Below are 27,469 nucleotides of genomic sequence, written 5' to 3'. Positions count from 1 at the left end.
CAGGTGCAGGACCCAGGGATCCACCGAGGGCAGATGGAGAACCGAGACTTGCCCTCGCAGAGACACCAGGCCAGCTGGGTTCTGGCCAGCACACCGGGCAGATCGGATCTCCGTGCCTGCAGGACCCCCAGCCCCAGGCACTGATGTCCCACCCCCTCAGCCAGAACCTCCACCTCCACGTGCACCTGTACCTGCTCGGGCTTTGGCAGGAGAACCCGAGGCAGAGGAGGAGTCACCGCCTCGGCAGGGAGAGCCTGCCCTGGCTCCCGCGCAACACCCAGACGCCGACGATGACTCACCCACCCCTGCAGGAAGAACGAGCCCCCGCTCTGGACAGAGACCCAGAGCCCTTGCCGGAAACACCACGTCCAGGGGAGCGGTCGGCTCTGCCGCCTCCATCCCTGTCGGCTCACCGTGGACGCTGTCAACTCGGTCTGCCCCCAGGGGACATGGAGTTCCTTTCCCCTGAACTGCTTTGCATTTGGTTTGTTTCCACCTTTCTGGTGATGTTTTATTTTTTGTATGGTTTCCTGTATTTTTGTTGGTTAAGTTGGGAACTTGTTGGTTAAGTTAGTAAACTTTTTCATCATTGTTGCAATTTGGGAACACTGTTGTGTAACTCTGGTGATACTGTGTTACCATCACCACTTTGTGGTTTCAGACCCGTTTGATCTTTATGCCCCACCCCCCAACAAAGCCTGGATTCAAGGCAAGCACGCCCTGTTCATCCCTCCCCCCGATCCTGAACACAATTTCAGCTTTTCTTTCTGCATTCCTTCCTATATTCTTGGTGTCCCCAATCAATGACTCTCAGTGAAATGACTGAAGGAGTTTCTTTCGGACTCTCCACCTACTGTAAGACTCCATTGGAGAGTTCTCATTTTTATGTCATTTGAACTAGCCTTTGATAGCTGACAGGACGGTGTACGTCCTTTCAAGATATCATGTGCCAAACGAAGCCCTTTTGGCAAATGCCATCATTATCTCCAGGCAGGCATTGCTGTTTGAAGGGTGACATCTCAGCCAGAAGGCAGAGGCTGAGCTCCTCTTGTTGCACCAGCTCCCAAAAGAAGCCAAGAAAGGGAGCTGGAACAACAAACCACCCCAACGCCCAGGAAAGCGTTCTTCACGACAGAAGGCTAGAAAATGACCCAACAACCTTGTGGCCCAGAACCCCTCTAGAAAAATCACTGTTCCATAAAAAAGAGAAACACGTGGGTAGTTCCAAGGAGAGGCAATGCCCATGGCCAGTGTACTTTAGAGACGGCCTGACCGCTCCGGGGAAGACACGCACCGACGGAACCCCTTGGGAAACAGCAGTGAGAGTCCTCACCGTCGTAAGGGTTTCCTCTGGGGACAACCTGCCCTGGGCACCACATGAGGGAGCAGACCGGCTTCTCTTCCTCTGCTCCCACACCATTCACTCATGAAGGCAGCTCAGGTGTTCTCATGCCCTGCCTGCCTGCCTGCCTGCCTGCCTGGCTCATCCGTGAGCTGTGACCACCTCCAGGGCAGGACTCCACCTTCTCCTCTCTGTGTACCGTGAATCTGCACACAGTGGGCTTTCAGAACCTTAGGAGACTTGAGCCATTCCCACTCGAGCCAGAACCCTCCCCAGGAAGGAAAACGGCTGTGGGGTCATTTTGGCCCCAGCACTGGTTCCGAAAGCCTGGCGGCTCCTACGGCCTCTACGGTGTGAAGAGGGAGGTCCCTTTTGACAGAGCTTTCCGGCTGTCAGATCTAAGCTGTTGTTTCACTGTCAGCTGTGTCTCTTCCGTTGCAGCCAGGTGGGCCACGCTGCTCCAAAGGGGCTCACAAGCTGAGTGGCAAGGGAGGTATTGAGAGGACAGGGATGGCTACAACGTGCTGCAAACTGAGTGAGGGTCCCCACAATCCTCAGCAAAGGTCTGTGGTGTGCAAGTGGGGAGTAGAGGGCCCCCAAGTTCCAAAGGAAGGGAGGTACTCGGGAGCTAAAGCCCTTGGCTGCTGTGGTAGCAGCTGCAGATGGCAGCTCGTCCACAGTGCACTTCGAATGAGGTCATATGAGCGGGACTCTGGAAATGGCTCCAAAATCAAGAGAAAGGGGTCAGGGTATGTGGGAATCCGGCGGGGGTGGGGGGTGGATGAAGGAAGGTGTCCTTCCTCTCTCCAGTGCAATTTGGTTTGGTGAGTCTCAAAGCTACCAGATGGCACTTCCCAAGTCAGGCCCCCGCAGGAATCAGGGTGGGCTGCGTGCCTCGGCGCCTGCTACAGGGACAAGCCACACCAGTGGCCTCCCTGAGCTCAAATGGCCGGATCTGGGGGTTCTGTCTGGGTGCACACCTCCTTGCTCTGGCCATGTTCCCCCCTTCTCTGAGCACCAGCTTCATCCTCTCGAATGAGGACATCGATTGCTACCTTGGCACGTTACTCTCTTCATCCTGTGAAGACTCATTAGGCTTATCCTACAATTACTAGCTGGCCCGAAGAGATATCTCCTGAATCCAGATTAAGCTGGAGTCTCCCAGGCTCATCTGGCATGTCTTCCCTGAAGTCTGCCAAAACCCACACCCTTGCATTTCCAGGGACTCCCCTTAGCCAGCTGGGCAGAAAACCCAGCATGGTTCAAACAAGCTGACAGACAAGCGGGAGAGGACTCACGGGCAGACGGCCTCCCTCAGGTCTCGGGTGGAGCTCTGGGACCACAGCAGCAGCGGGCCATCCCAGCCCCTGGGCTCAGCAGCGCCCTCATTCTCAGGCCGGCGGCTCTGCCCTGAGGGGAGCAGGAAGGTCACCAACTGCCGCAGGCGGACCTCAAGCCCCTCCCACTGCTGGAGCCTGACCTCCCCCGGCCCCACCCCTTCCCCTACCCCAGCAGAACGAGAGCTCGTCTTCCCCTGGCTTCCAACGTGAGGCCCGGCCCCGGGCCCCGATTGGGCACTGCCCCAGTCCGGAGCCAATCACAGTGGCCAGGGAGGTGGAACGCACCGATTGGCCAGGGCCAGGTCATGTGACCATACTCCCCAGGAAACTCAAATATTACCAAGATTCCCTAACAAACCAATGAACAAAATTATCCAGTAAAGGCAAACCGTACTTTTTAATGAGGCCAATGTCACAGAAAAAAAAAAAATCCTTCACAATGAACTGCTCAAGGAAGCTACTAAATAAGCTTTCAGAAAAGTTAAGACGTTTTTTTTTTTTTTAATAGGGTGACGGAGAGCTATACCTTTCCCATCTATGTGAATTTAGGTTTAAACTAGATTTCCCTCGGCTATTATATAAGACAAAAAACCCCACATCACCCCCTTTCACTCCCCCCACCCCCAAAAAGTGTTTTAGTCTATTGAATTTTTGTGTCCTCAGTTGTGTCTGATTCACGGCAACTCACGAACTCTACACAGCCAGGCTCTTCCGTCCATGGAATTCAGGGCAATTTTTTTCTGTCACAGCAAATGCCCACCCTGGGTGATCCAAAGGCAAGGGCTCAGAGGCTCCTGAGAGACTAACTCCTTTCAGCTGAGCACAGAGCTGGCTCCTCACTGGGATGCCTGTGGCCTGGGGCTCCCAGAGGGGAGAGCAGCACTCGCCCCACCGTGTGGTCACTGCTGGAAGTGCAGGCTGCTCCTCACTCCCCCTTGACAGTGTCCCTGAGGGCAGAACAGTGTGAATCTACTCAAGGTGGAAACGCAAACTCCGATGCAACCAAACTTCCCACAAGGTCTCCAAAACCACTCAGGAACAGGGAATTGGAAACTGCAGGGCATGACATGAATGGAGATGGAGACTTGACACCTTACACCGAGTTCACTTCCAGTTATCCCTAGACAAAGTTTCCATGAAAACTTGTCACAAATCTAGAAGAACAATGAGCAGAAACCGGACACGTGCTTTGAGTCTTCACACACAAAACAAAAAGGCAGCCCACAAAACAACCCAGAGAATACAGTGGACTTTGCAAAATCAAAGATATCTACTGTGGGAAAGACCTCATTACAAAAGCAAAAGACAGGTCATACATCGCGAGACGAATGAGTGGAAACACAAAGCTTCTCAAGGATGTGTCTCCAAACAGACAAAGAACACCAACACGACAAGCCTGTGAAAACTAGGGAAAGGTCTGAAGGGACACTAGACTGAGGAAGACACACACAGAGTATCCCGGATGATGTCCAGCACTGAGGGCCTGAAGAAACAACAGTCTAGTTGCACTCCCTCAGGCCTGTGTGACCCTGGATGAGGCCTCTGTTTCCCGGTGGCTCTGAGAGATGGACAGGGAGGAAGGGGAAGAGAAATCACTTGCATTTCTAATACTCACAGCAAAGTCTTCCAATGAGAAGGGAATTATCACCCCCACTGACAATGCCATTCACTGAAGTGATACCCACGAGTCCATCTAACCCAGAAGGGAAGGAAGGACCTGTTCTCACAAAACGGCGAGAGATGGAAGAAGGAAGATCAAGCCCACACCAACCACTGGAAAGAGAAGCTGTGCTCAGGGCTTGAAAGAATTCCTATTGGGAAAATGATGTCACAGCCCCACAAGGCAATCCACAGCTTCGATGCTATTCCTCCCAAAATGCCAATGCATTTTCGCACCGAACAAAGAATTGCAAAAGGGGTACGGAAACAGAAAAGAGCCTAAATTGTCAATACAATCCGACGAAAAAGCCCCGATACGGACATCCAAGGTTGTGTGAAAGGAAATTAGACGACCAAACTAGGATCCTCAGGAGAGTATCGGAGAAGGCGATGGCGACCCACTCCAGTACTCTTGCCTGGAAAACGCCCTGGACGGAGGAGCCTGGTAGGCTGCAGGCCATGCGGTCGCGCAGAGTCAGACACGACTGAAATGACTTAGGCGCAGCGGCAGCAGCAGGACAGTATGCTATTGGGAATACAACAACACACACAGATCCAGATCGATGGAATAAAGTTGAGGGTCCAGAAACAAACCCCGGCATCCATGGTCAACTCATCTCTGACACAAAAGGGGAGAATATCCAAATGGGAACAAGAAAGCCTCTTCAATAAATGTCCATGGGAAAACCAGACAGCTACATCTGAAGAACGCTATTGGTTTTGATCTCACACCACCTCAATATCGGGGAAAAACCTCACCCTAAAGACTGATGTCATGAGACAGCTAGAAAGAAGCGTAGGTCAAAGGCTCCTTAACATCAGAGTCTCCTTGCCATTTGCTGGGCGGAGGTAGAAATGGGTCTCTTCAAGTAAGGGAAAGAGGAAAACGAAGTACGCCAATGGGTTTCCATCCAATGGAACCTCTTCACAACAGAGAAGCTAAGCATTCAGAAATGCAAAAGATGGGAAACGGAACATGAGAGACTCCTTGCAAGTGGTGTATCTGAGAAGGGGTTCATATGGAAAGAGACGAAGAATGCACAGCACTCAGATTCCAAGAAACACCACCACCACCCTTGACCCTTCCCCCATGACCAACTCCGACCTAAAGCCTTTCTCTCCCTCTAACCTATCCCTAAAACATAACCCTCATCTAATCATATACATGTGCATTCCTAGCATCCATCCATCCACACACGAGAGAGAAAGAGGAAGACACAGACTGAATCGAGAAGGGAAAAGAGAGGGACACAGACAGAGAGAGACACGGAACCAAAGAGAGGAAAGGAGTCGACGGTCCAGACTTTTCATCAATCTGTCTCGAAGGTAGAAGCAATGACAGCGCCCATCCACCCCAGAAGGGGGAAAAGGACGGAAGGTTTGGAGAGGAAAAGACAAGAACGCAGGGAGCCATTAGAAGCTCAGCCACCCGCAGAAGCCGAGCTGGGACACTTGAACAGAATCTCAATGGAAACAGAGGACCAGAAAGTTGGCTACTCTTTTCTATAAGAGAGGGAGACCTTCGAGTCTTCCTTTCGCGCCTCCAACTTGGATGCGGGGTCTCAAAACACTCAGGAGGGGGAGTGCCTTTTCCTGGGTACCACGGCGCATCCAGGCCTCGTTCTGCCCCATTCTGTGCTGTGTCAGCCCTGGATGGAGTCTTTCTTTCTGAAGTCTCAGCGCACAAGCTCCACGTGATATCGGCCCCAGGTGGAAAGGCATGGAGCTGCTCGTAGGCCGACAGACCTAGGAAGCAGATGGGAGAATGACCCCCACTCTCCAGATGGAGAGACTGGGGAAACCCTGAGGGGCATACGCTTGTCCAGGGCCACACCACTTATGAGAAGAAGGAGCCTGGTCTGAGAGCAGCGGGGTCCTCGGAGCTCAGGCCCTGGCTGCACCCAGGCCTCCCCAGGGCTGTGGGCTGGGCTGTGTGGCTGTCACTGTGCCTGCACATGGCCTAAGGGGGGGTGGTCGAGCAGTCAGAAACCCAGAGATTCCCTTGGGAAGTTTTGGGGAAGGGACCTCAGCACGAACCCCAGGAAATGATGTCACCTGCCGGCAACAGAACCCAACAGAACCCGCAACCCGTGTATCCAGGCCTCCAGAGCGGAGAGGAGCCCCCAGCCAGATCACTTGCTGCCAGGATGTTCTGCTGTTTGCCCCTGCCCAGAGGCCGGGGCCTCAGGAGAGCTCACAGGCAGTGTGCGTGGGCACCCTGTCAACGTTGGCTCAGGGCACCCCCGAGAGGCCTCTGGCCCTTTGCCCGGAGAAACAGAAAGGTAACACGGGGAGCCCCAGGCCGGGCCAGCCCACCTCTCCCATGCCACCCGGAAACACCGGGTCCTTTGCCTGTGTGTGTGGATGCGGGTTTCTCGGGGTGTGTCTCCCTCAAGGAAGCCCAGGCGGATGTGGGTTCAGAAGCCTGCGGGCAAGTTGTGTCCACACCCCAGGGGAGAGCAGGCTGGCTGGGATGGGGAGAGTGCGGGCAGCGCCGGCCGCCCAGGCTGGCCTCACACTCTCAGGTGGGTCTCTTTCGTCCCGGGTGGGGATCTGAGCAGACACACGTCTCTGACCCTTCTGGGAAGAGAAGTTCGAGCAGGCAGAAGCAGCGGCTCCACTGGCCAGGCCCAGCTCGGAAAAGTCCCAGCATGGCTGGCTGACGGTCACTGTCGTTGCAGAGCTTCCCACGTGATGAGGCCGAGGACGGGGACACCCCGTCCACCTCCCGGAGGGAGGGGTCGGAGCACCACCCCCCCGCCCCTGAGGCCCAGTGCAGGCTCCAGGTGAGCGTGCCCACGGAGGCATCAGCCCCACCGGGGGCGAAGCGGAGGCGGGGAAGGCCTGCTGCCGAGACACCACACAGGATACACCCGGCGGCCCAGTCTGAGGCTGCCACGGAGCTCAGCACACCCGGCTCCGACCCAGAGTCCCGAGAACCCCAGCCTCTGAGGCAGCAGGAGGACCTGGAGCCCAGCACGCCAGAGCACAGAGGTGAGGACGCTGGGGCTGGTGCACGGGAGTGTGTGGGGAGGGGGTGCTGAGCTACACAGGGACGAGTCCCCGAAAGATGCTGCTGGGCCTGCAGCAAGCGCTGGCCTCACACCCCCACCCCCTTCTTGCACACTTCAGTCCCAAAAGACATCCGACCCTGGGTATTCTTTGGGAATCTCTTGGAAGCTTTCTGTCCCGGGATACGCACATGCCAAGGCTGGCCTGTGGGCAAACTTTGCTTCTCCCCCAGCTCTAGCACTGGCCTCCAACTGGAACCAGGCTCCACTTCCCAGACCTGTCCCTACAGAGGTGGTGGCTCCAGGTGCAGGACCCAGGGATCCACCGAGGGCAGATGGAGAACCGAGACTTGCCCTCGCAGAGACACCAGGCCAGCTGGGTTCTGGCCAGCACACCGGGCAGATCGGATCTCCGTGCCTGCAGGACCCCCAGCCCCAGGCACTGATGTCCCACCCCCTCAGCCAGAACCTCCACCTCCACGTGCACCTGTACCTGCTCGGGCTTTGGCAGGAGAACCCGAGGCAGAGGAGGAGTCACCGCCTCGGCAGGGAGAGCCTGCCCTGGCTCCCGCGCAACACCCAGACGCCGACGATGACTCACCCACCCCTGCAGGAAGAACGAGCCCCCGCTCTGGACAGAGACCCAGAGCCCTTGCCGGAAACACCACGTCCAGGGGAGCGGTCGGCTCTGCCGCCTCCATCCCTGTCGGCTCACCGTGGACGCTGTCAACTCGGTCTGCCCCCAGGGGACATGGAGTTCCTTTCCCCTGAACTGCTTTGCATTTGGTTTGTTTCCACCTTTCTGGTGATGTTTTATTTTTTGTATGGTTTCCTGTATTTTTCTTGGTTAAGTTGGGAACTTGTTGGTTAAGTTAGTAAACTTTTTCATCATTGTTGCAATTTGGGAACACTGTTGTGTAACTCTGGTGATACTGTGTTACCATCACCACTTTGTGGTTTCAGACCCGTTTGATCTTTATGCCCCACCCCCCAACAAAGCCTGGATTCAAGGCAAGCACGCCCTGTTCATCCCTCCCCCCGATCCTGAACACAATTTCAGCTTTTCTTTCTGCATTCCTTCCTATATTCTTGGTGTCCCCAATCAATGACTCTCAGTGAAATGACTGAAGGAGTTTCTTTCGGACTCTCCACCTATTGTAAGACTCCATTGGAGAGTTCTCATTTTTATGTCATTTGAACTAGCCTTTGATAGCTGACAGGACGGTGTACGTCCTTTCAAGATATCATGTGCCAAACGAAGCCCTTTTGGCAAATGCCATCATTATCTCCAGGCAGGCATTGCTGTTTGAAGGGTGACATCTCAGCCAGAAGGCAGAGGCTGAGCTCCTCTTGTTGCACCAGCTCCCAAAAGAAGCCAAGAAAGGGAGCTGGAACAACAAACCACCCCAACGCCCAGGAAAGCGTTCTTCATGACAGAAGGCTAGAAAATGACCCAACAACCTTGTGGCCCAGAACCCCTCTAGAAAAATCACTGTTCCATAAAAAAGAGAAACACGTGGGAAGTTCCAAGGAGAGGCAATGCCCATGGCCAGTGTACTTTAGAGACGGCCTGACCGCTCCGGGGAAGACACGCACCGACGGAACCCCTTGGGAAACAGCAGTGAGAGTCCTCACCGTCGTAAGGGTTTCCTCTGGGGACAACCTGCCCTGGGCACCACATGAGGGAGCAGACCGGCTTCTCTTCCTCTGCTCCCACACCATTCACTCATGAAGGCAGCTCAGGTGTTCTCATGCCCTGCCTGCCTGCCTGCCTGCCTGCCTGGCTCATCCGTGAGCTGTGACCACCTCCAGGGCAGGACTCCACCTTCTCCTCTCTGTGTACCGTGAATCTGCACACAGTGGGCTTTCAGAACCTTAGGAGACTTGAGCCATTCCCACTCGAGCCAGAACCCTCCCCAGGAAGGAAAACGGCTGTGGGGTCATTTTGGCCCCAGCACTGGTTCCGAAAGCCTGGCGGCTCCTACAGCCTCTACGGTGTGAAGAGGGAGGTCCCTTTTGACAGAGCTTTCCGGCTGTCAGATCTAAGCTGTTGTTTCACTGTCAGCTGTGTCTCTTCCGTTGCAGCCAGGTGGGCCACGCTGCTCCAAAGGGGCTCACAAGCTGAGTGGCAAGGGAGGTATTGAGAGGACAGGGATGGCTACAACGTGCTGCAAACTGAGTGAGGGTCCCCACAATCCTCAGCAAAGGTCTGTGGTGTGCAAGTGGGGAGTAGAGGGCCCCCAAGTTCCAAAGGAAGGGAGGTACTCGGGAGCTAAAGCCCTTGGCTGCTGTGGTAGCAGCTGCAGATGGCAGCTCGTCCACAGTGCACTTCGAATGAGGTCATATGAGCGGGACTCTGGAAATGGCTCCGAAATCAAGAGAAAGGGGTCAGGGTATGTGGGAATCCGGCGGGGGTGGGGGGTGGATGAAGGAAGGTGTCCTTCCTCTCTCCAGTGCAATTTGGTTTGGTGAGTCTCAAAGCTACCAGATGGCACTTCCCAAGTCAGGCCCCCGCAGGAATCAGGGTGGGCTGCGTGCCTCGGCGCCTGCTACAGGGACAAGCCACACCAGTGGCCTCCCTGAGCTCCAATGGCCGGATCTGGGGGTTCTGTCTGGGTGCACACCTCCTTGCTCTGGCCAAGTTCCCCCCTTCTCTGAGCACCAGCTTCATCCTCTCGAATGAGGACATCGATTGCTACCTTGGCACGTTACTCTCTTCATCCTGTGAAGACTCATTAGGCTTATCCTACAATTACTAGCTGGCCCGAAGAGATATCTCCTGAATCCAGATTAAGCTGGAGTCTCCCAGGCTCATCTGGCATGTCTTCCCTGAAGTCTGCCAAAACCCACACCCTTGCATTTCCAGGGACTCCCCTTAGCCAGCTGGGCAGAAAACCCAGCATGGTTCAAACAAGCTGACAGACAAGCGGGAGAGGACTCACGGGCAGACGGCCTCCCTCAGGTCTCGGGTGGAGCTCTGGGACCACAGCAGCAGCGGGCCATCCCAGCCCCTGGGCTCAGCAGCGCCCTCATTCTCAGGCCGGCGGCTCAGCCCTGAGGGGAGCAGGAAGGTCACCAACTGCCGCAGGCGGACCTCAAGCCCCTCCCACTGCTGGAGCCTGACCTCCCCCGGCCCCACCCCTTCCCCTACCCCAGCAGAACGAGAGCTCGTCTTCCCCTGGCTTCCAACGTGAGGCCCGGCCCCGGGCCCCGATTGGGCACTGCCCCAGTCCGGAGCCAATCACAGTGGCCAGGGAGGTGGAACGCACCGATTGGCCAGGGCCAGGTCATGTGACCATGCTCCCCAGGAAACTCAAATATTACCAAGATTCCCTAACAAACCAATGAACAAAATTATCCAGTAAAGGCAAACCGTACTTTTTAATGAGGCCAATGTCACAGAAAAAAAAAAAATCCTTCACAATGAACTGCTCAAGGAAGCTACTAAATAAGCTTTCAGAAAAGTTAAGACGTTTTTTTTTTTTTTTTAATAGGGTGACGGAGAGCTATACCTTTCCCATCTATGTGAATTTAGGTTTAAACTAGATTTCCCTCGGCTATTATATAAGACAAAAAAACCCACATCACCCCCTTTCACTCCCCCCACCCCCAAAAAGTGTTTTAGTCTATTGAATTTTTGTGTCCTCAGTTGTGTCTGATTCACGGCAACTCACGAACTCTACACAGCCAGGCTCTTCCGTCCATGGAATTCAGGGCAATTTTTTTCTGTCACAGCAAATGCCCACCCTGGGTGATCCAAAGGCAAGGGCTCAGAGGCTCCTGAGAGACTAACTCCTTTCAGCTGAGCACAGAGCTGGCTCCTCACTGGGATGCCTGTGGCCTGGGGCTCCCAGAGGGGAGAGCAGCACTCGCCCCACCGTGTGGTCACTGCTGGAAGTGCAGGCTGCTCCTCACTCCCCCTTGACAGTGTCCCTGAGGGCAGAACAGTGGGAATCTACTCAAGGTGGAAACGCAAACTCCGATGCAACCAAACTTCCCACAAGGTCTCCAAAACCACTCAGGAACAGGGAATTGGAAACTGCAGGGCATGACATGAATGGAGATGGAGACTTGACACCTTACACCGAGTTCACTTCCAGTTATCCCTAGACAAAGTTTCCATGAAAACTTGTCACAAATCTAGAAGAACAATGAGCAGAAACCGGACACGTGCTTTGAGTCTTCACACACAAAACAAAAAGGCAGCCCACAAAACAACCCAGAGAATACAGTGGACTTTGCAAAATCAAAGATATCTACTGTGGGAAAGACCTCATTACAAAAGCAAAAGACAGGTCATACATCGCGAGACGAATGAGTGGAAACACAAAGCTTCTCAAGGATGTGTCTCCAAACAGTCAAAGAACACCAACACGACAAGCCTGTGAAAACTAGGGAAAGGTCTGAAGGGACACCAGACTGAGGAAGACACACACAGAGTATCCCGGATGATGTCCAGCACTGAGGGCCTGAAGAAACAACAGTCTAGTTGCACTCCCTCAGGCCTGTGTGACCCTGGATGAGGCCTCTGTTTCCCGGTGGCTCTGAGAGATGGACAGGGAGGAAGGGGAAGAGAAATCACTTGCATTTCTAATACTCACAGCAAAGTCTTCCAATGAGAAGGGAATTATCACCCCCACTGACAATGCCATTCACTGAAGTGATACCCACGAGTCCATCTAACCCAGAAGGGAAGGAAGGACCTGTTCTCACAAAACGGCGAGAGATGGAAGAAGGAAGATCAAGCCCACACCAACCACTGGAAAGAGAAGCTGTGCTCAGGGCTTGAAAGAATTCCTATTGGGAAAATGATGTCACAGCCCCACAAGGCAATCCACAGCTTCGATGCTATTCCTCCCAAAATGCCAATGCATTTTCGCACCGAACAAAGAATTGCAAAAGGGGTACGGAAACAGAAAAGAGCCTAAATTGTCAATACAATCCGACGAAAAAGCCCCGATACGGACATCCAAGGTTGTGTGAAAGGAAATTAGACGACCAAACTAGGATCCTCAGGAGAGTATCGGAGAAGGCGATGGCGACCCACTCCAGTACTCTTGCCTGGAAAACGCCCTGGACGGAGGAGCCTGGTAGGCTGCAGGCCATGGGGTCGCGCAGAGTCAGACACGACTGAAATGACTTAGGCGCAGCGGCAGCAGCAGGACAGTATGCTATTGGGAATACAACAACACACACAGATCCAGATCGATGGAATAAAGTTGAGGGTCCAGAAACAAACCCCGGCATCCATGGTCAACTCATCTCTGACACAAAAGGGGAGAATATCCAAATGGGAACAAGAAAGCCTCTTCAATAAATGTCCATGGGAAAACCAGACAGCTACATCTGAAGAACGCTATTGGTTTTGATCTCACACCACCTCAATATCGGGGAAAAACCTCACCCTAAAGACTGATGTCATGAGACAGCTAGAAAGAAGCGTAGGTCAAAGGCTCCTTAACATCAGAGTCTCCTTGCCATTTGCTGGGCGGAGGTAGAAATGGGTCTCTTCAAGTAAGGGAAAGAGGAAAACGAAGTACGCCAATGGGTTTCCATCCAATGGAACCTCTTCACAACAGAGAAGCTAAGCATTCAGAAATGCAAAAGATGGGAAACGGAACATGAGAGACTCCTTGCAAGTGGTGTATCTGAGAAGGGGTTCATATGGAAAGAGACGAAGAATGCACAGCACTCAGATTCCAAGAAACACCACCACCACCCTTGACCCTTCCCCCATGACCAACTCCGACCTAAAGCCTTTCTCTCCCTCTAACCTATCCCTAAAACATAACCCTCATCTAATCATATACATGTGCATTCCTAGCATCCATCCATCCACACACGAGAGAGAAAGAGGAAGACACAGACTGAATCGAGAAGGGAAAAGAGAGGGACACAGACAGAGAGAGACACGGAACCAAAGAGAGGAAAGGAGTCGACGGTCCAGACTTTTCATCAATCTGTCTCGAAGGTAGAAGCAATGACAGCGCCCATCCACCCCAGAAGGGGGAAAAGGACGGAAGGTTTGGAGAGGAAAAGACAAGAACGCAGGGAGCCATTAGAAGCTCAGCCACCCGCAGAAGCCGAGCTGGGACACTTGAACAGAATCTCAATGGAAACAGAGGACCAGAAAGTTGGCTACTCTTTTCTATAAGAGAGGGAGACCTTCGAGTCTTCCTTTCGCGCCTCCAACTTGGATGCGGGGTCTCAAAACACTCAGGAGGGGGAGTGCCTTTTCATGGGTACCACGGCGCATCCAGGCCTCGTTCTGCCCCATTCTGTGCTGTGTCAGCCCTGGATGGAGTCTTTCTTTCTGAAGTCTCAGCGCACAAGCTCCACGTGATATCGGCCCCAGGTGGAAAGGCATGGAGCTGCTCGTAGGCCGACAGACCTAGGAAGCAGATGGGAGAATGACCCCCACTCTCCAGATGGAGAGACTGGGGAAACCCTGAGGGGCATACGCTTGTCCAGGGCCACACCACTTATGAGAAGAAGGAGCCTGGTCTGAGAGCAGCGGGGTCCTCGGAGCTCAGGCCCTGGCTGCACCCAGGCCTCCCCAGGGCTGTGGGCTGGGCTGTGTGGCTGTCACTGTGCCTGCACATGGCCTAAGGGGAGTGGTCAAGCAGTCAGAAACCCAGAGATTCCCTTGGGAAGTTTTGGGGAAGGGACCTCAGCACGAACCCCAGGAAATGATGTCACCTGCCGGCAACAGAACCCAACAGAACCCGCAACCCGTGTATCCAGGCCTCCAGAGCGGAGAGGAGCCCCCAGCCAGATCACTTGCTGCCAGGATGTTCTGCTGTTTGCCCCTGCCCAGAGGCCGGGGCCTCAGGAGAGCTCACAGGCAGTGTGCGTGGGCACCCTGTCGACGTTGGCTCAGGGCACCCCCGAGAGGCCTCTGGCCCTTTGCCCGGAGAAACAGAAAGGTAACACGGGGAGCCCCAGGCCGGGCCAGCCCACTTCTCCCATGCCACCCGGAAACACCGGGTCCTTTGCCTGTGTGTGTGGATGCGGGTTTCTCGGGGTGTGTCTCCCTCAAGGAAGCCCAGGCGGATGTGGGGTCAGAAGCCTGCGGGCAAGTTGTGTCCACACCCCAGGGGAGAGCAGGCTGGCTGGGATGGGGAGAGTGCGGGCAGCGCCGGCCGCCCAGGCTGGCCTCACACCCTCAGGTGGGTCTCTTTCCTCCCGGGTGGGGATCTGAGCAGACACACGTCTCTGACCCTTCTGGGAAGAGAAGTTCGAGCAGGCAGAAGCAGCGGCTCCACTGGCCAGGCCCAGCTCGGAAAAGTCCCAGCATGGCTGGCTGACGGTCACTGTCGTTGCAGAGCTTCCCACGTGATGAGGCCGAGGACGGGGACACCCCGTCCACCTCCCGGAGGGAGGGGTCGGAGCACCACCCCCCCGCCCCTGAGGCCCAGTGCAGGCTCCAGGTGAGCGTGCCCACGGAGGCATCAGCCCCACCGGGGGCGAAGCGGAGGCGGGGAAGGCCTGCTGCCGAGACACCACACAGGATACACCCGGCGGCCCAGTCTGAGGCTGCCACGGAGCTCAGCACACCCGGCTCCGACCCAGAGTCCCGAGAACCCCAGCCTCTGAGGCAGCAGGAGGACCTGGAGCCCAGCACGCCAGAGCACAGAGGTGAGGACGCTGGGGCTGGTGCACGGGAGTGTGTGGGGAGGGGGTGCTGAGCTACACAGGGACGAGTCCCCGAAAGATGCTGCTGGGCCTGCAGCAAGCGCTGGCCTCACACCCCCACCCCCTTCTTGCACACTTCAGTCCCAAAAGACATCCGACCCTGGGTATTCTTTGGGAATCTCTTGGAAGCTTTCTGTCCCGGGATACGCACATGCCAAGGCTGGCCTGTGGGCAAACTTTGCTTCTCCCCCAGCTCTAGCACTGGCCTCCAACTGGAACCAGGCTCCACTTCCCAGACCTGTCCCTACAGAGGTGGTGGCTCCAGGTGCAGGACCCAGGGATCCACCGAGGGCAGATGGAGAACCGAGACTTGCCCTCGCAGAGACACCAGGCCAGCTGGGTTCTGGCCAGCACACCGGGCAGATCGGATCTCCGTGCCTGCAGGACCCCCAGCCCCAGGCACTGATGTCCCACCCCCTCAGCCAGAACCTCCACCTCCACGTGCACCTGTACCTGCTCGGGCTTTGGCAGGAGAACCCGAGGCAGAGGAGGAGTCACCGCCTCGGCAGGGAGAGCCTGCCCTGGCTCCCGCGCAACACCCAGACGCCGACGATGACTCACCCACCCCTGCAGGAAGAACGAGCCCCCGCTCTGGACAGAGACCCAGAGCCCTTGCCGGAAACACCACGTCCAGGGGAGCGGTCGGCTCTGCCGCCTCCATCCCTGTCGGCTCACCGTGGACGCTGTCAACTCGGTCTGCCCCCAGGGGACATGGAGTTCCTTTCCCCTGAACTGCTTTGCATTTGGTTTGTTTCCACCTTTCTGGTGATGTTTTATTTTTTGTATGGTTTCCTGTATTTTTGTTGGTTAAGTTGGGAACTTGTTGGTTAAGTTAGTAAACTTTTTCATCATTGTTGCAATTTGGGAACACTGTTGTGTAACTCTGGTGATACTGTGTTACCATCACCACTTTGTGGTTTCAGACCCGTTTGATCTTTATGCCCCACCCCCCAACAAAGCCTGGATTCAAGGCAAGCACGCCCTGTTCATCCCTCCCCCCGATCCTGAACACAATTTCATCTTTTCTTTCTGCATTCCTTCCTATATTCTTGGTGTCCCCAATCAATGACTCTCAGTGAAATGACTGAAGGAGTTTCTTTCGGACTCTCCACCTACTGTAAGACTCCATTGGAGAGTTCTCATTTTTATGTCATTTGAACTAGCCTTTGATAGCTGACAGGACGGTGTACGTCCTTTCAAGATATCATGTGCCAAACGAAGCCCTTTTGGCAAATGCCATCATTATCTCCAGGCAGGCATTGCTGTTTGAAGGGTGACATCTCAGCCAGAAGGCAGAGGCTGAGCTCCTCTTGTTGCACCAGCTCCCAAAAGAAGCCAAGAAAGGGAGCTGGAACAACAAACCACCCCAACGCCCAGGAAAGCGTTCTTCACGACAGAAGGCTAGAAAATGACCCAACAACCTTGTGGCCCAGAACCCCTCTAGAAAAATCACTGTTCCATAAAAAAGAGAAACACGTGGGTAGTTCCAAGGAGAGGCAATGCCCATGGCCAGTGTACTTTAGAGACGGCCTGACCGCTCCGGGGAAGACACGCACCGACGGAACCCCTTGGGAAACAGCAGTGAGAGTCCTCACCGTCGTAAGGGTTTCCTCTGGGGACAACCTGCCCTGGGCACCACATGAGGGAGCAGACCGGCTTCTCTTCCTCTGCTCCCACACCATTCACTCATGAAGGCAGCTCAGGTGTTCTCATGCCCTGCCTGCCTGCCTGCCTGCCTGCCTGGCTCATCCGTGAGCTGTGACCACCTCCAGGGCAGGACTCCACCTTCTCCTCTCTGTGTACCGTGAATCTGCACACAGTGGGCTTTCAGAACCTTAGGAGACTTGAGCCATTCCCACTCGAGCCAGAACCCTCCCCAGGAAGGAAAACGGCTGTGGGGTCATTTTGGCCCCAGCACTGGTTCCGAAAGCCTGGCGGCTCCTACAGCCTCTACGGTGTGAAGAGGGAGGTCCCTTTTGACAGAGCTTTCCGGCTGTCAGATCTAAGCTGTTGTTTCACTGTCAGCTGTGTCTCTTCCGTTGCAGCCAGGTGGGCCACGCTGCTCCAAAGGGGCTCACAAGCTGAGTGGCAAGGGAGGTATTGAGAGGACAGGGATGGCTACAACGTGCTGCAAACTGAGTGAGGGTCCCCACAATCCTCAGCAAAGGTCTGTGGTGTGCAAGTGGGGAGTAGAGGGCCCCCAAGTTCCAAAGGAAGGGAGGTACTCGGGAGCTAAAGCCCTTGGCTGCTGTGGTAGCAGCTGCAGATGGCAGCTCGTCCACAGTGCACTTCGAATGAGGTCATATGAGCGGGACTCTGGAAATGGCTCCGAAATCAAGAGAAAGGGGTCAGGGTATGTGGGAATCCGGCGGGGGTGGGGGGTGGATGAAGGAAGGTGTCCTTCCTCTCTCCAGTGCAATTTGGTTTGGTGAGTCTCAAAGCTACCAGATGGCACTTCCCAAGTCAGGCCCCCGCAGGAATCAGGGTGGGCTGCGTGCCTCGGCGCCTGCTACAGGGACAAGCCACACCAGTGGCCTCCCTGAGCTCAAATGGCCGGATCTGGGGGTTCTGTCTGGGTGCACACCTCCTTGCTCTGGCCATGTTCCCCCCTTCTCTGAGCACCAGCTTCATCCTCTCGAATGAGGACATCGATTGCTACCTTGGCACGTTACTCTCTTCATCCTGTGAAGACTCATTAGGCTTATCCTACAATTACTAGCTGGCCCGAAGAGATATCTCCTGAATCCAGATTAAGCTGGAGTCTCCCAGGCTCATCTGGCATGTCTTCCCTGAAGTCTGCCAAAACCCACACCCTTGCATTTCCAGGGACTCCCCTTAGCCAGCTGGGCAGAAAACCCAGCATGGTTCAAACAAGCTGACAGACAAGCGGGAGAGGACTCACGGGCAGACGGCCTCCCTCAGGTCTCGGGTGGAGCTCTGGGACCACAGCAGCAGCGGGCCATCCCAGCCCCTGGGCTCAGCAGCGCCCTCATTCTCAGGCCGGCGGCTCTGCCCTGAGGGGAGCAGGAAGGTCACCAACTGCCGCAGGCGGACCTCAAGCCCCTCCCACTGCTGGAGCCTGACCTCCCCCGGCCCCACCCCTTCCCCTACCCCAGCAGAACGAGAGCTCGTCTTCCCCTGGCTTCCAACGTGAGGCCCGGCCCCGGGCCCCGATTGGGCACTGCCCCAGTCCGGAGCCAATCACAGTGGCCAGGGAGGTGGAACGCACCGATTGGCCAGGGCCAGGTCATGTGACCATACTCCCCAGGAAACTCAAATATTACCAAGATTCCCTAACAAACCAATGAACAAAATTATCCAGTAAAGGCAAACCGTACTTTTTAATGAGGCCAATGTCACAGAAAAAAAAAAAATCCTTCACAATGAACTGCTCAAGGAAGCTACTAAATAAGCTTTCAGAAAAGTTAAGACGTTTTTTTTTTTTTTAATAGGGTGACGGAGAGCTATACCTTTCCCATCTATGTGAATTTAGGTTTAAACTAGATTTCCCTCGGCTATTATATAAGACAAAAAACCCCACATCACCCCCTTTCACTCCCCCCACCCCCAAAAAGTGTTTTAGTCTATTGAATTTTTGTGTCCTCAGTTGTGTCTGATTCACGGCAACTCACGAACTCTACACAGCCAGGCTCTTCCGTCCATGGAATTCAGGGCAATTTTTTTCTGTCACAGCAAATGCCCACCCTGGGTGATCCAAAGGCAAGGGCTCAGAGGCTCCTGAGAGACTAACTCCTTTCAGCTGAGCACAGAGCTGGCTCCTCACTGGGATGCCTGTGGCCTGGGGCTCCCAGAGGGGAGAGCAGCACTCGCCCCACCGTGTGGTCACTGCTGGAAGTGCAGGCTGCTCCTCACTCCCCCTTGACAGTGTCCCTGAGGGCAGAACAGTGTGAATCTACTCAAGGTGGAAACGCAAACTCCGATGCAACCAAACTTCCCACAAGGTCTCCAAAACCACTCAGGAACAGGGAATTGGAAACTGCAGGGCATGACATGAATGGAGATGGAGACTTGACACCTTACACCGAGTTCACTTCCAGTTATCCCTAGACAAAGTTTCCATGAAAACTTGTCACAAATCTAGAAGAACAATGAGCAGAAACCGGACACGTGCTTTGAGTCTTCACACACAAAACAAAAAGGCAGCCCACAAAACAACCCAGAGAATACAGTGGACTTTGCAAAATCAAAGATATCTACTGTGGGAAAGACCTCATTACAAAAGCAAAAGACAGGTCATACATCGCGAGACGAATGAGTGGAAACACAAAGCTTCTCAAGGATGTGTCTCCAAACAGACAAAGAACACCAACACGACAAGCCTGTGAAAACTAGGGAAAGGTCTGAAGGGACACCAGACTGAGGAAGACACACACAGAGTATCCCGGATGATGTCCAGCACTGAGGGCCTGAAGAAACAACAGTCTAGTTGCACTCCCTCAGGCCTGTGTGACCCTGGATGAGGCCTCTGTTTCCCGGTGGCTCTGAGAGATGGACAGGGAGGAAGGGGAAGAGAAATCACTTGCATTTCTAATACTCACAGCAAAGTCTTCCAATGAGAAGGGAATTATCACCCCCACTGACAATGCCATTCACTGAAGTGATACCCACGAGTCCATCTAACCCAGAAGGGAAGGAAGGACCTGTTCTCACAAAACGGCGAGAGATGGAAGAAGGAAGATCAAGCCCACACCAACCACTGGAAAGAGAAGCTGTGCTCAGGGCTTGAAAGAATTCCTATTGGGAAAATGATGTCACAGCCCCACAAGGCAATCCACAGCTTCGATGCTATTCCTCCCAAAATGCCAATGCATTTTCGCACCGAACAAAGAATTGCAAAAGGGGTACGGAAACAGAAAAGAGCCTAAATTGTCAATACAATCCGACGAAAAAGCCCCGATACGGACATCCAAGGTTGTGTGAAAGGAAATTAGACGACCAAACTAGGATCCTCAGGAGAGTATCGGAGAAGGCGATGGCGACCCACTCCAGTACTCTTGCCTGGAAAACGCCCTGGACGGAGGAGCCTGGTAGGCTGCAGGCCATGCGGTCGCGCAGAGTCAGACACGACTGAAATGACTTAGGCGCAGCGGCAGCAGCAGGACAGTATGCTATTGGGAATACAACAACACACACAGATCCAGATCGATGGAATAAAGTTGAGGGTCCAGAAACAAACCCCGGCATCCATGGTCAACTCATCTCTGACACAAAAGGGGAGAATATCCAAATGGGAACAAGAAAGCCTCTTCAATAAATGTCCATGGGAAAACCAGACAGCTACATCTGAAGAACGCTATTGGTTTTGATCTCACACCACCTCAATATCGGGGAAAAACCTCACCCTAAAGACTGATGTCATGAGACAGCTAGAAAGAAGCGTAGGTCAAAGGCTCCTTAACATCAGAGTCTCCTTGCCATTTGCTGGGCGGAGGTAGAAATGGGTCTCTTCAAGTAAGGGAAAGAGGAAAACGAAGTACGCCAATGGGTTTCCATCCAATGGAACCTCTTCACAACAGAGAAGCTAAGCATTCAGAAATGCAAAAGATGGGAAACGGAACATGAGAGACTCCTTGCAAGTGGTGTATCTGAGAAGGGGTTCATATGGAAAGAGACGAAGAATGCACAGCACTCAGATTCCAAGAAACACCACCACCACCCTTGACCCTTCCCCCATGACCAACTCCGACCTAAAGCCTTTCTCTCCCTCTAACCTATCCCTAAAACATAACCCTCATCTAATCATATACATGTGCATTCCTAGCATCCATCCATCCACACACGAGAGAGAAAGAGGAAGACACAGACTGAATCGAGAAGGGAAAAGAGAGGGACACAGACAGAGAGAGACACGGAACCAAAGAGAGGAAAGGAGTCGACGGTCCAGACTTTTCATCAATCTGTCTCGAAGGTAGAAGCAATGACAGCGCCCATCCACCCCAGAAGGGGGAAAAGGACGGAAGGTTTGGAGAGGAAAAGACAAGAACGCAGGGAGCCATTAGAAGCTCAGCCACCCGCAGAAGCCGAGCTGGGACACTTGAACAGAATCTCAATGGAAACAGAGGACCAGAAAGTTGGCTACTCTTTTCTATAAGAGAGGGAGACCTTCGAGTCTTCCTTTCGCGCCTCCAACTTGGATGCGGGGTCTCAAAACACTCAGGAGGGGGAGTGCCTTTTCCTGGGTACCACGGCGCATCCAGGCCTCGTTCTGCCCCATTCTGTGCTGTGTCAGCCCTGGATGGAGTCTTTCTTTCTGAAGTCTCAGCGCACAAGCTCCACGTGATATCGGCCCCAGGTGGAAAGGCATGGAGCTGCTCGTAGGCCGACAGACCTAGGAAGCAGATGGGAGAATGACCCCCACTCTCCAGATGGAGAGACTGGGGAAACCCTGAGGGGCATACGCTTGTCCAGGGCCACACCACTTATGAGAAGAAGGAGCCTGGTCTGAGAGCAGCGGGGTCCTCGGAGCTCAGGCCCTGGCTGCACCCAGGCCTCCCCAGGGCTGTGGGCTGGGCTGTGTGGCTGTCACTGTGCCTGCACATGGCCTAAGGGGGGGTGGTCGAGCAGTCAGAAACCCAGAGATTCCCTTGGGAAGTTTTGGGGAAGGGACCTCAGCACGAACCCCAGGAAATGATGTCACCTGCCGGCAACAGAACCCAACAGAACCCGCAACCCGTGTATCCAGGCCTCCAGAGCGGAGAGGAGCCCCCAGCCAGATCACTTGCTGCCAGGATGTTCTGCTGTTTGCCCCTGCCCAGAGGCCGGGGCCTCAGGAGAGCTCACAGGCAGTGTGCGTGGGCACCCTGTCAACGTTGGCTCAGGGCACCCCCGAGAGGCCTCTGGCCCTTTGCCCGGAGAAACAGAAAGGTAACACGGGGAGCCCCAGGCCGGGCCAGCCCACCTCTCCCATGCCACCCGGAAACACCGGGTCCTTTGCCTGTGTGTGTGGATGCGGGTTTCTCGGGGTGTGTCTCCCTCAAGGAAGCCCAGGCGGATGTGGGTTCAGAAGCCTGCGGGCAAGTTGTGTCCACACCCCAGGGGAGAGCAGGCTGGCTGGGATGGGGAGAGTGCGGGCAGCGCCGGCCGCCCAGGCTGGCCTCACACTCTCAGGTGGGTCTCTTTCGTCCCGGGTGGGGATCTGAGCAGACACACGTCTCTGACCCTTCTGGGAAGAGAAGTTCGAGCAGGCAGAAGCAGCGGCTCCACTGGCCAGGCCCAGCTCGGAAAAGTCCCAGCATGGCTGGCTGACGGTCACTGTCGTTGCAGAGCTTCCCACGTGATGAGGCCGAGGACGGGGACACCCCGTCCACCTCCCGGAGGGAGGGGTCGGAGCACCACCCCCCGCCCCTGAGGCCCAGTGCAGGCTCCAGGTGAGCGTGCCCACGGAGGCATCAGCCCCACCGGGGGCGAAGCGGAGGCGGGGAAGGCCTGCTGCCGAGACACCACACAGGATACACCCGGCGGCCCAGTCTGAGGCTGCCACGGAGCTCAGCACACCCGGCTCCGACCCAGAGTCCCGAGAACCCCAGCCTCTGAGGCAGCAGGAGGACCTGGAGCCCAGCACGCCAGAGCACAGAGGTGAGGACGCTGGGGCTGGTGCACGGGAGTGTGTGGGGAGGGGGTGCTGAGCTACACAGGGACGAGTCCCCGAAAGATGCTGCTGGGCCTGCAGCAAGCGCTGGCCTCACACCCCCACCCCCTTCTTGCACACTTCAGTCCCAAAAGACATCCGACCCTGGGTATTCTTTGGGAATCTCTTGGAAGCTTTCTGTCCCGGGATACGCACATGCCAAGGCTGGCCTGTGGGCAAACTTTGCTTCTCCCCCAGCTCTAGCACTGGCCTCCAACTGGAACCAGGCTCCACTTCCCAGACCTGTCCCTACAGAGGTGGTGGCTCCAGGTGCAGGACCCAGGGATCCACCGAGGGCAGATGGAGAACCGAGACTTGCCCTCGCAGAGACACCAGGCCAGCTGGGTTCTGGCCAGCACACCGGGCAGATCGGATCTCCGTGCCTGCAGGACCCCCAGCCCCAGGCACTGATGTCCCACCCCCTCAGCCAGAACCTCCACCTCCACGTGCACCTGTACCTGCTCGGGCTTTGGCAGGAGAACCCGAGGCAGAGGAGGAGTCACCGCCTCGGCAGGGAGAGCCTGCCCTGGCTCCCGCGCAACACCCAGACGCCGACGATGACTCACCCACCCCTGCAGGAAGAACGAGCCCCCGCTCTGGACAGAGACCCAGAGCCCTTGCCGGAAACACCACGTCCAGGGGAGCGGTCGGCTCTGCCGCCTCCATCCCTGTCGGCTCACCGTGGACGCTGTCAACTCGGTCTGCCCCCAGGGGACATGGAGTTCCTTTCCCCTGAACTGCTTTGCATTTGGTTTGTTTCCACCTTTCTGGTGATGTTTTATTTTTTGTATGGTTTCCTGTATTTTTGTTGGTTAAGTTGGGAACTTGTTGGTTAAGTTAGTAAACTTTTTCATCATTGTTGCAATTTGGGAACACTGTTGTGTAACTCTGGTGATACTGTGTTACCATCACCACTTTGTGGTTTCAGACCCGTTTGATCTTTATGCCCCACCCCCCAACAAAGCCTGGATTCAAGGCAAGCACGCCCTGTTCATCCCTCCCCCCGATCCTGAACACAATTTCAGCTTTTCTTTCTGCATTCCTTCCTATATTCTTGGTGTCCCCAATCAATGACTCTCAGTGAAATGACTGAAGGAGTTTCTTTCGGACTCTCCACCTACTGTAAGACTCCATTGGAGAGTTCTCATTTTTATGTCATTTGAACTAGCCTTTGATAGCTGACAGGACGGTGTACGTCCTTTCAAGATATCATGTGCCAAACGAAGCCCTTTTGGCAAATGCCATCATTATCTCCAGGCAGGCATTGCTGTTTGAAGGGTGACATCTCAGCCAGAAGGCAGAGGCTGAGCTCCTCTTGTTGCACCAGCTCCCAAAAGAAGCCAAGAAAGGGAGCTGGAACAACAAACCACCCCAACGCCCAGGAAAGCGTTCTTCACGACAGAAGGCTAGAAAATGACCCAACAACCTTGTGGCCCAGAACCCCTCTAGAAAAATCACTGTTCCATAAAAAAGAGAAACACGTGGGTAGTTCCAAGGAGAGGCAATGCCCATGGCCAGTGTACTTTAGAGACGGCCTGACCGCTCCGGGGAAGACACGCACCGACGGAACCCCTTGGGAAACAGCAGTGAGAGTCCTCACCGTCGTAAGGGTTTCCTCTGGGGACAACCTGCCCTGGGCACCACATGAGGGAGCAGACCGGCTTCTCTTCCTCTGCTCCCACACCATTCACTCATGAAGGCAGCTCAGGTGTTCTCATGCCCTGCCTGCCTGCCTGCCTGCCTGCCTGGCTCATCCGTGAGCTGTGACCACCTCCAGGGCAGGACTCCACCTTCTCCTCTCTGTGTACCGTGAATCTGCACACAGTGGGCTTTCAGAACCTTAGGAGACTTGAGCCATTCCCACTCGAGCCAGAACCCTCCCCAGGAAGGAAAACGGCTGTGGGGTCATTTTGGCCCCAGCACTGGTTCCGAAAGCCTGGCGGCTCCTACAGCCTCTACGGTGTGAAGAGGGAGGTCCCTTTTGACAGAGCTTTCCGGCTGTCAGATCTAAGCTGTTGTTTCACTGTCAGCTGTGTCTCTTCCGTTGCAGCCAGGTGGGCCACGCTGCTCCAAAGGGGCTCACAAGCTGAGTGGCAAGGGAGGTATTGAGAGGACAGGGATGGCTACAACGTGCTGCAAACTGAGTGAGGGTCCCCACAATCCTCAGCAAAGGTCTGTGGTGTGCAAGTGGGGAGTAGAGGGCCCCCAAGTTCCAAAGGAAGGGAGGTACTCGGGAGCTAAAGCCCTTGGCTGCTGTGGTAGCAGCTGCAGATGGCAGCTCGTCCACAGTGCACTTCGAATGAGGTCATATGAGCGGGACTCTGGAAATGGCTCCGAAATCAAGAGAAAGGGGTCAGGGTATGTGGGAATCCGGCGGGGGTGGGGGGTGGATGAAGGAAGGTGTCCTTCCTCTCTCCAGTGCAATTTGGTTTGGTGAGTCTCAAAGCTACCAGATGGCACTTCCCAAGTCAGGCCCCCGCAGGAATCAGGGTGGGCTGCGTGCCTCGGCGCCTGCTACAGGGACAAGCCACACCAGTGGCCTCCCTGAGCTCAAATGGCCGGATCTGGGGGTTCTGTCTGGGTGCACACCTCCTTGCTCTGGCCAAGTTCCCCCCTTCTCTGAGCACCAGCTTCATCCTCTCGAATGAGGACATCGATTGCTACCTTGGCACGTTACTCTCTTCATCCTGTGAAGACTCATTAGGCTTATCCTACAATTACTAGCTGGCCCGAAGAGATATCTCCTGAATCCAGATTAGGCTGGAGTCTCCCAGGCTCATCTGGCATGTCTTCCCTGAAGTCTGCCAAAACCCACACCCTTGCATTTCCAGGGACTCCCCTTAGCCAGCTGGGCAGAAAACCCAGCATGGTTCAAACAAGCTGACAGACAAGCGGGAGAGGACTCACGGGCAGACGGCCTCCCTCAGGTCTCGGGTGGAGCTCTGGGACCACAGCAGCAGCGGGCCATCCCAGCCCCTGGGCTCAGCAGCGCCCTCATTCTCAGGCCGGCGGCTCTGCCCTGAGGGGAGCAGGAAGGTCACCAACTGCCGCAGGCGGACCTCAAGCCCCTCCCACTGCTGGAGCCTGACCTCCCCCGGCCCCACCCCTTCCCCTACCCCAGCAGAACGAGAGCTCGTCTTCCCCTGGCTTCCAACGTGAGGCCCGGCCCCGGGCCCCGATTGGGCACTGCCCCAGTCCGGAGCCAATCACAGTGGCCAGGGAGGTGGAACGCACCGATTGGCCAGGGCCAGGTCATGTGACCATACTCCCCAGGAAACTCAAATATTACCAAGATTCCCTAACAAACCAATGAACAAAATTATCCAGTAAAGGCAAACCGTACTTTTTAATGAGGCCAATGTCACAGAAAAAAAAAAAAATCCTTCACAATGAACTGCTCAAGGAAGCTACTAAATAAGCTTTCAGAAAAGTTAAGACGTTTTTTTTTTTTTTAATAGGGTGACGGAGAGCTATACCTTTCCCATCTATGTGAATTTAGGTTTAAACTAGATTTCCCTCGGCTATTATATAAGACAAAAAACCCCACATCACCCCCTTTCACTCCCCCCACCCCCAAAAAGTGTTTTAGTCTATTGAATTTTTGTGTCCTCAGTTGTGTCTGATTCACGGCAACTCACGAACTCTACACAGCCAGGCTCTTCCGTCCATGGAATTCAGGGCAATTTTTTTCTGTCACAGCAAATGCCCACCCTGGGTGATCCAAAGGCAAGGGCTCAGAGGCTCCTGAGAGACTAACTCCTTTCAGCTGAGCACAGAGCTGGCTCCTCACTGGGATGCCTGTGGCCTGGGGCTCCCAGAGGGGAGAGCAGCACTCGCCCCACCGTGTGGTCACTGCTGGAAGTGCAGGCTGCTCCTCACTCCCCCTTGACAGTGTCCCTGAGGGCAGAACAGTGGGAATCTACTCAAGGTGGAAACGCAAACTCCCATGCAACCAAACTTCCCACAAGGTCTCCAAAACCACTCAGGAACAGGGAATTGGAAACTGCAGGGCATGACATGAATGGAGATGGAGACTTGACACCTTACACCGAGTTCACTTCCAGTTATCCCTAGACAAAGTTTCCATGAAAACTTGTCACAAATCTAGAAGAACAATGAGCAGAAACTGGACACGTGCTTTGAGTCTTCACACACAAAACAAAAAGGCAGCCCACAAAACAACCCAGAGAATACAGTGGACTTTGCAAAATCAAAGATATCTACTGTGGGAAAGACCTCATTACAAAAGCAAAAGACAGGTCATACATCGCGAGACGAATGAGTGGAAACACAAAGCTTCTCAAGGATGTGTCTCCAAACAGTCAAAGAACACCAACACGACAAGCCTGTGAAAACTAGGGAAAGGTCTGAAGGGACACCAGACTGAGGAAGACACACACAGAGTATCCCGGATGATGTCCAGCACTGAGGGCCTGAAGAAACAACAGTCTAGTTGCACTCCCTCAGGCCTGTGTGACCCTGGATGAGGCCTCTGTTTCCCGGTGGCTCTGAGAGATGGACAGGGAGGAAGGGGAAGAGAAATCACTTGCATTTCTAATACTCACAGCAAAGTCTTCCAATGAGAAGGGAATTATCACCCCCACTGACAATGCCATTCACTGAAGTGATACCCACGAGTCCATCTAACCCAGAAGGGAAGGAAGGACCTCTTCTCACAAAACGGCGAGAGATGGAAGAAGGAAGATCAAGCCCACACCAACCACTGGAAAGAGAAGCTGTGCTCAGGGCTTGAAAGAATTCCTATTGGGAAAAT

General features: G+C 54.7%; 1 protein-coding gene and 1 long non-coding RNA gene across 2 annotated transcripts in view; one reads left to right on the top strand and one right to left on the bottom strand.

The window, feature by feature from the left end:
• Positions 1 to 4,420: 4,420 nt before the first annotated feature.
• Positions 4,421 to 8,262, top strand: LOC145529833 (uncharacterized). Its single transcript, XM_081550592.1, has 3 exons — positions 4,421 to 6,623; positions 7,023 to 7,335; positions 7,586 to 8,262. Exons 1-3 carry the CDS (start codon positions 6,387 to 6,389, stop codon positions 8,221 to 8,223), a joined length of 1,188 nt encoding a protein of 395 aa, XP_081406718.1. The 5' UTR covers positions 4,421 to 6,386; the 3' UTR covers positions 8,224 to 8,262.
• The window catches only part of LOC145530005 (uncharacterized), a 63,444-nt gene continuing 44,164 nt past the window's right edge, over positions 8,190 to 27,469 (bottom strand). The window contains exons 7-9 of the long non-coding RNA XR_014071402.1: positions 25,603 to 25,714; positions 17,950 to 18,061; positions 8,190 to 10,406 (exon numbers count right to left, since the gene is read on the bottom strand). This is a non-coding gene — a long non-coding RNA (uncharacterized LOC145530005). The remainder of the gene's footprint in view (positions 10,407 to 17,949; positions 18,062 to 25,602; positions 25,715 to 27,469) is intronic.

This window comes from Giraffa tippelskirchi, chromosome 12 (genome assembly GCF_054371585.1).
Source record: "Giraffa tippelskirchi isolate mGirTip1 chromosome 12, T2T-mGirTip1v1.2.pri, whole genome shotgun sequence".
Taxonomy (NCBI): domain Eukaryota; kingdom Metazoa; phylum Chordata; class Mammalia; order Artiodactyla; family Giraffidae; genus Giraffa; species Giraffa tippelskirchi.
This window is presented reverse-complemented; position numbering and strand designations above follow the sequence as displayed.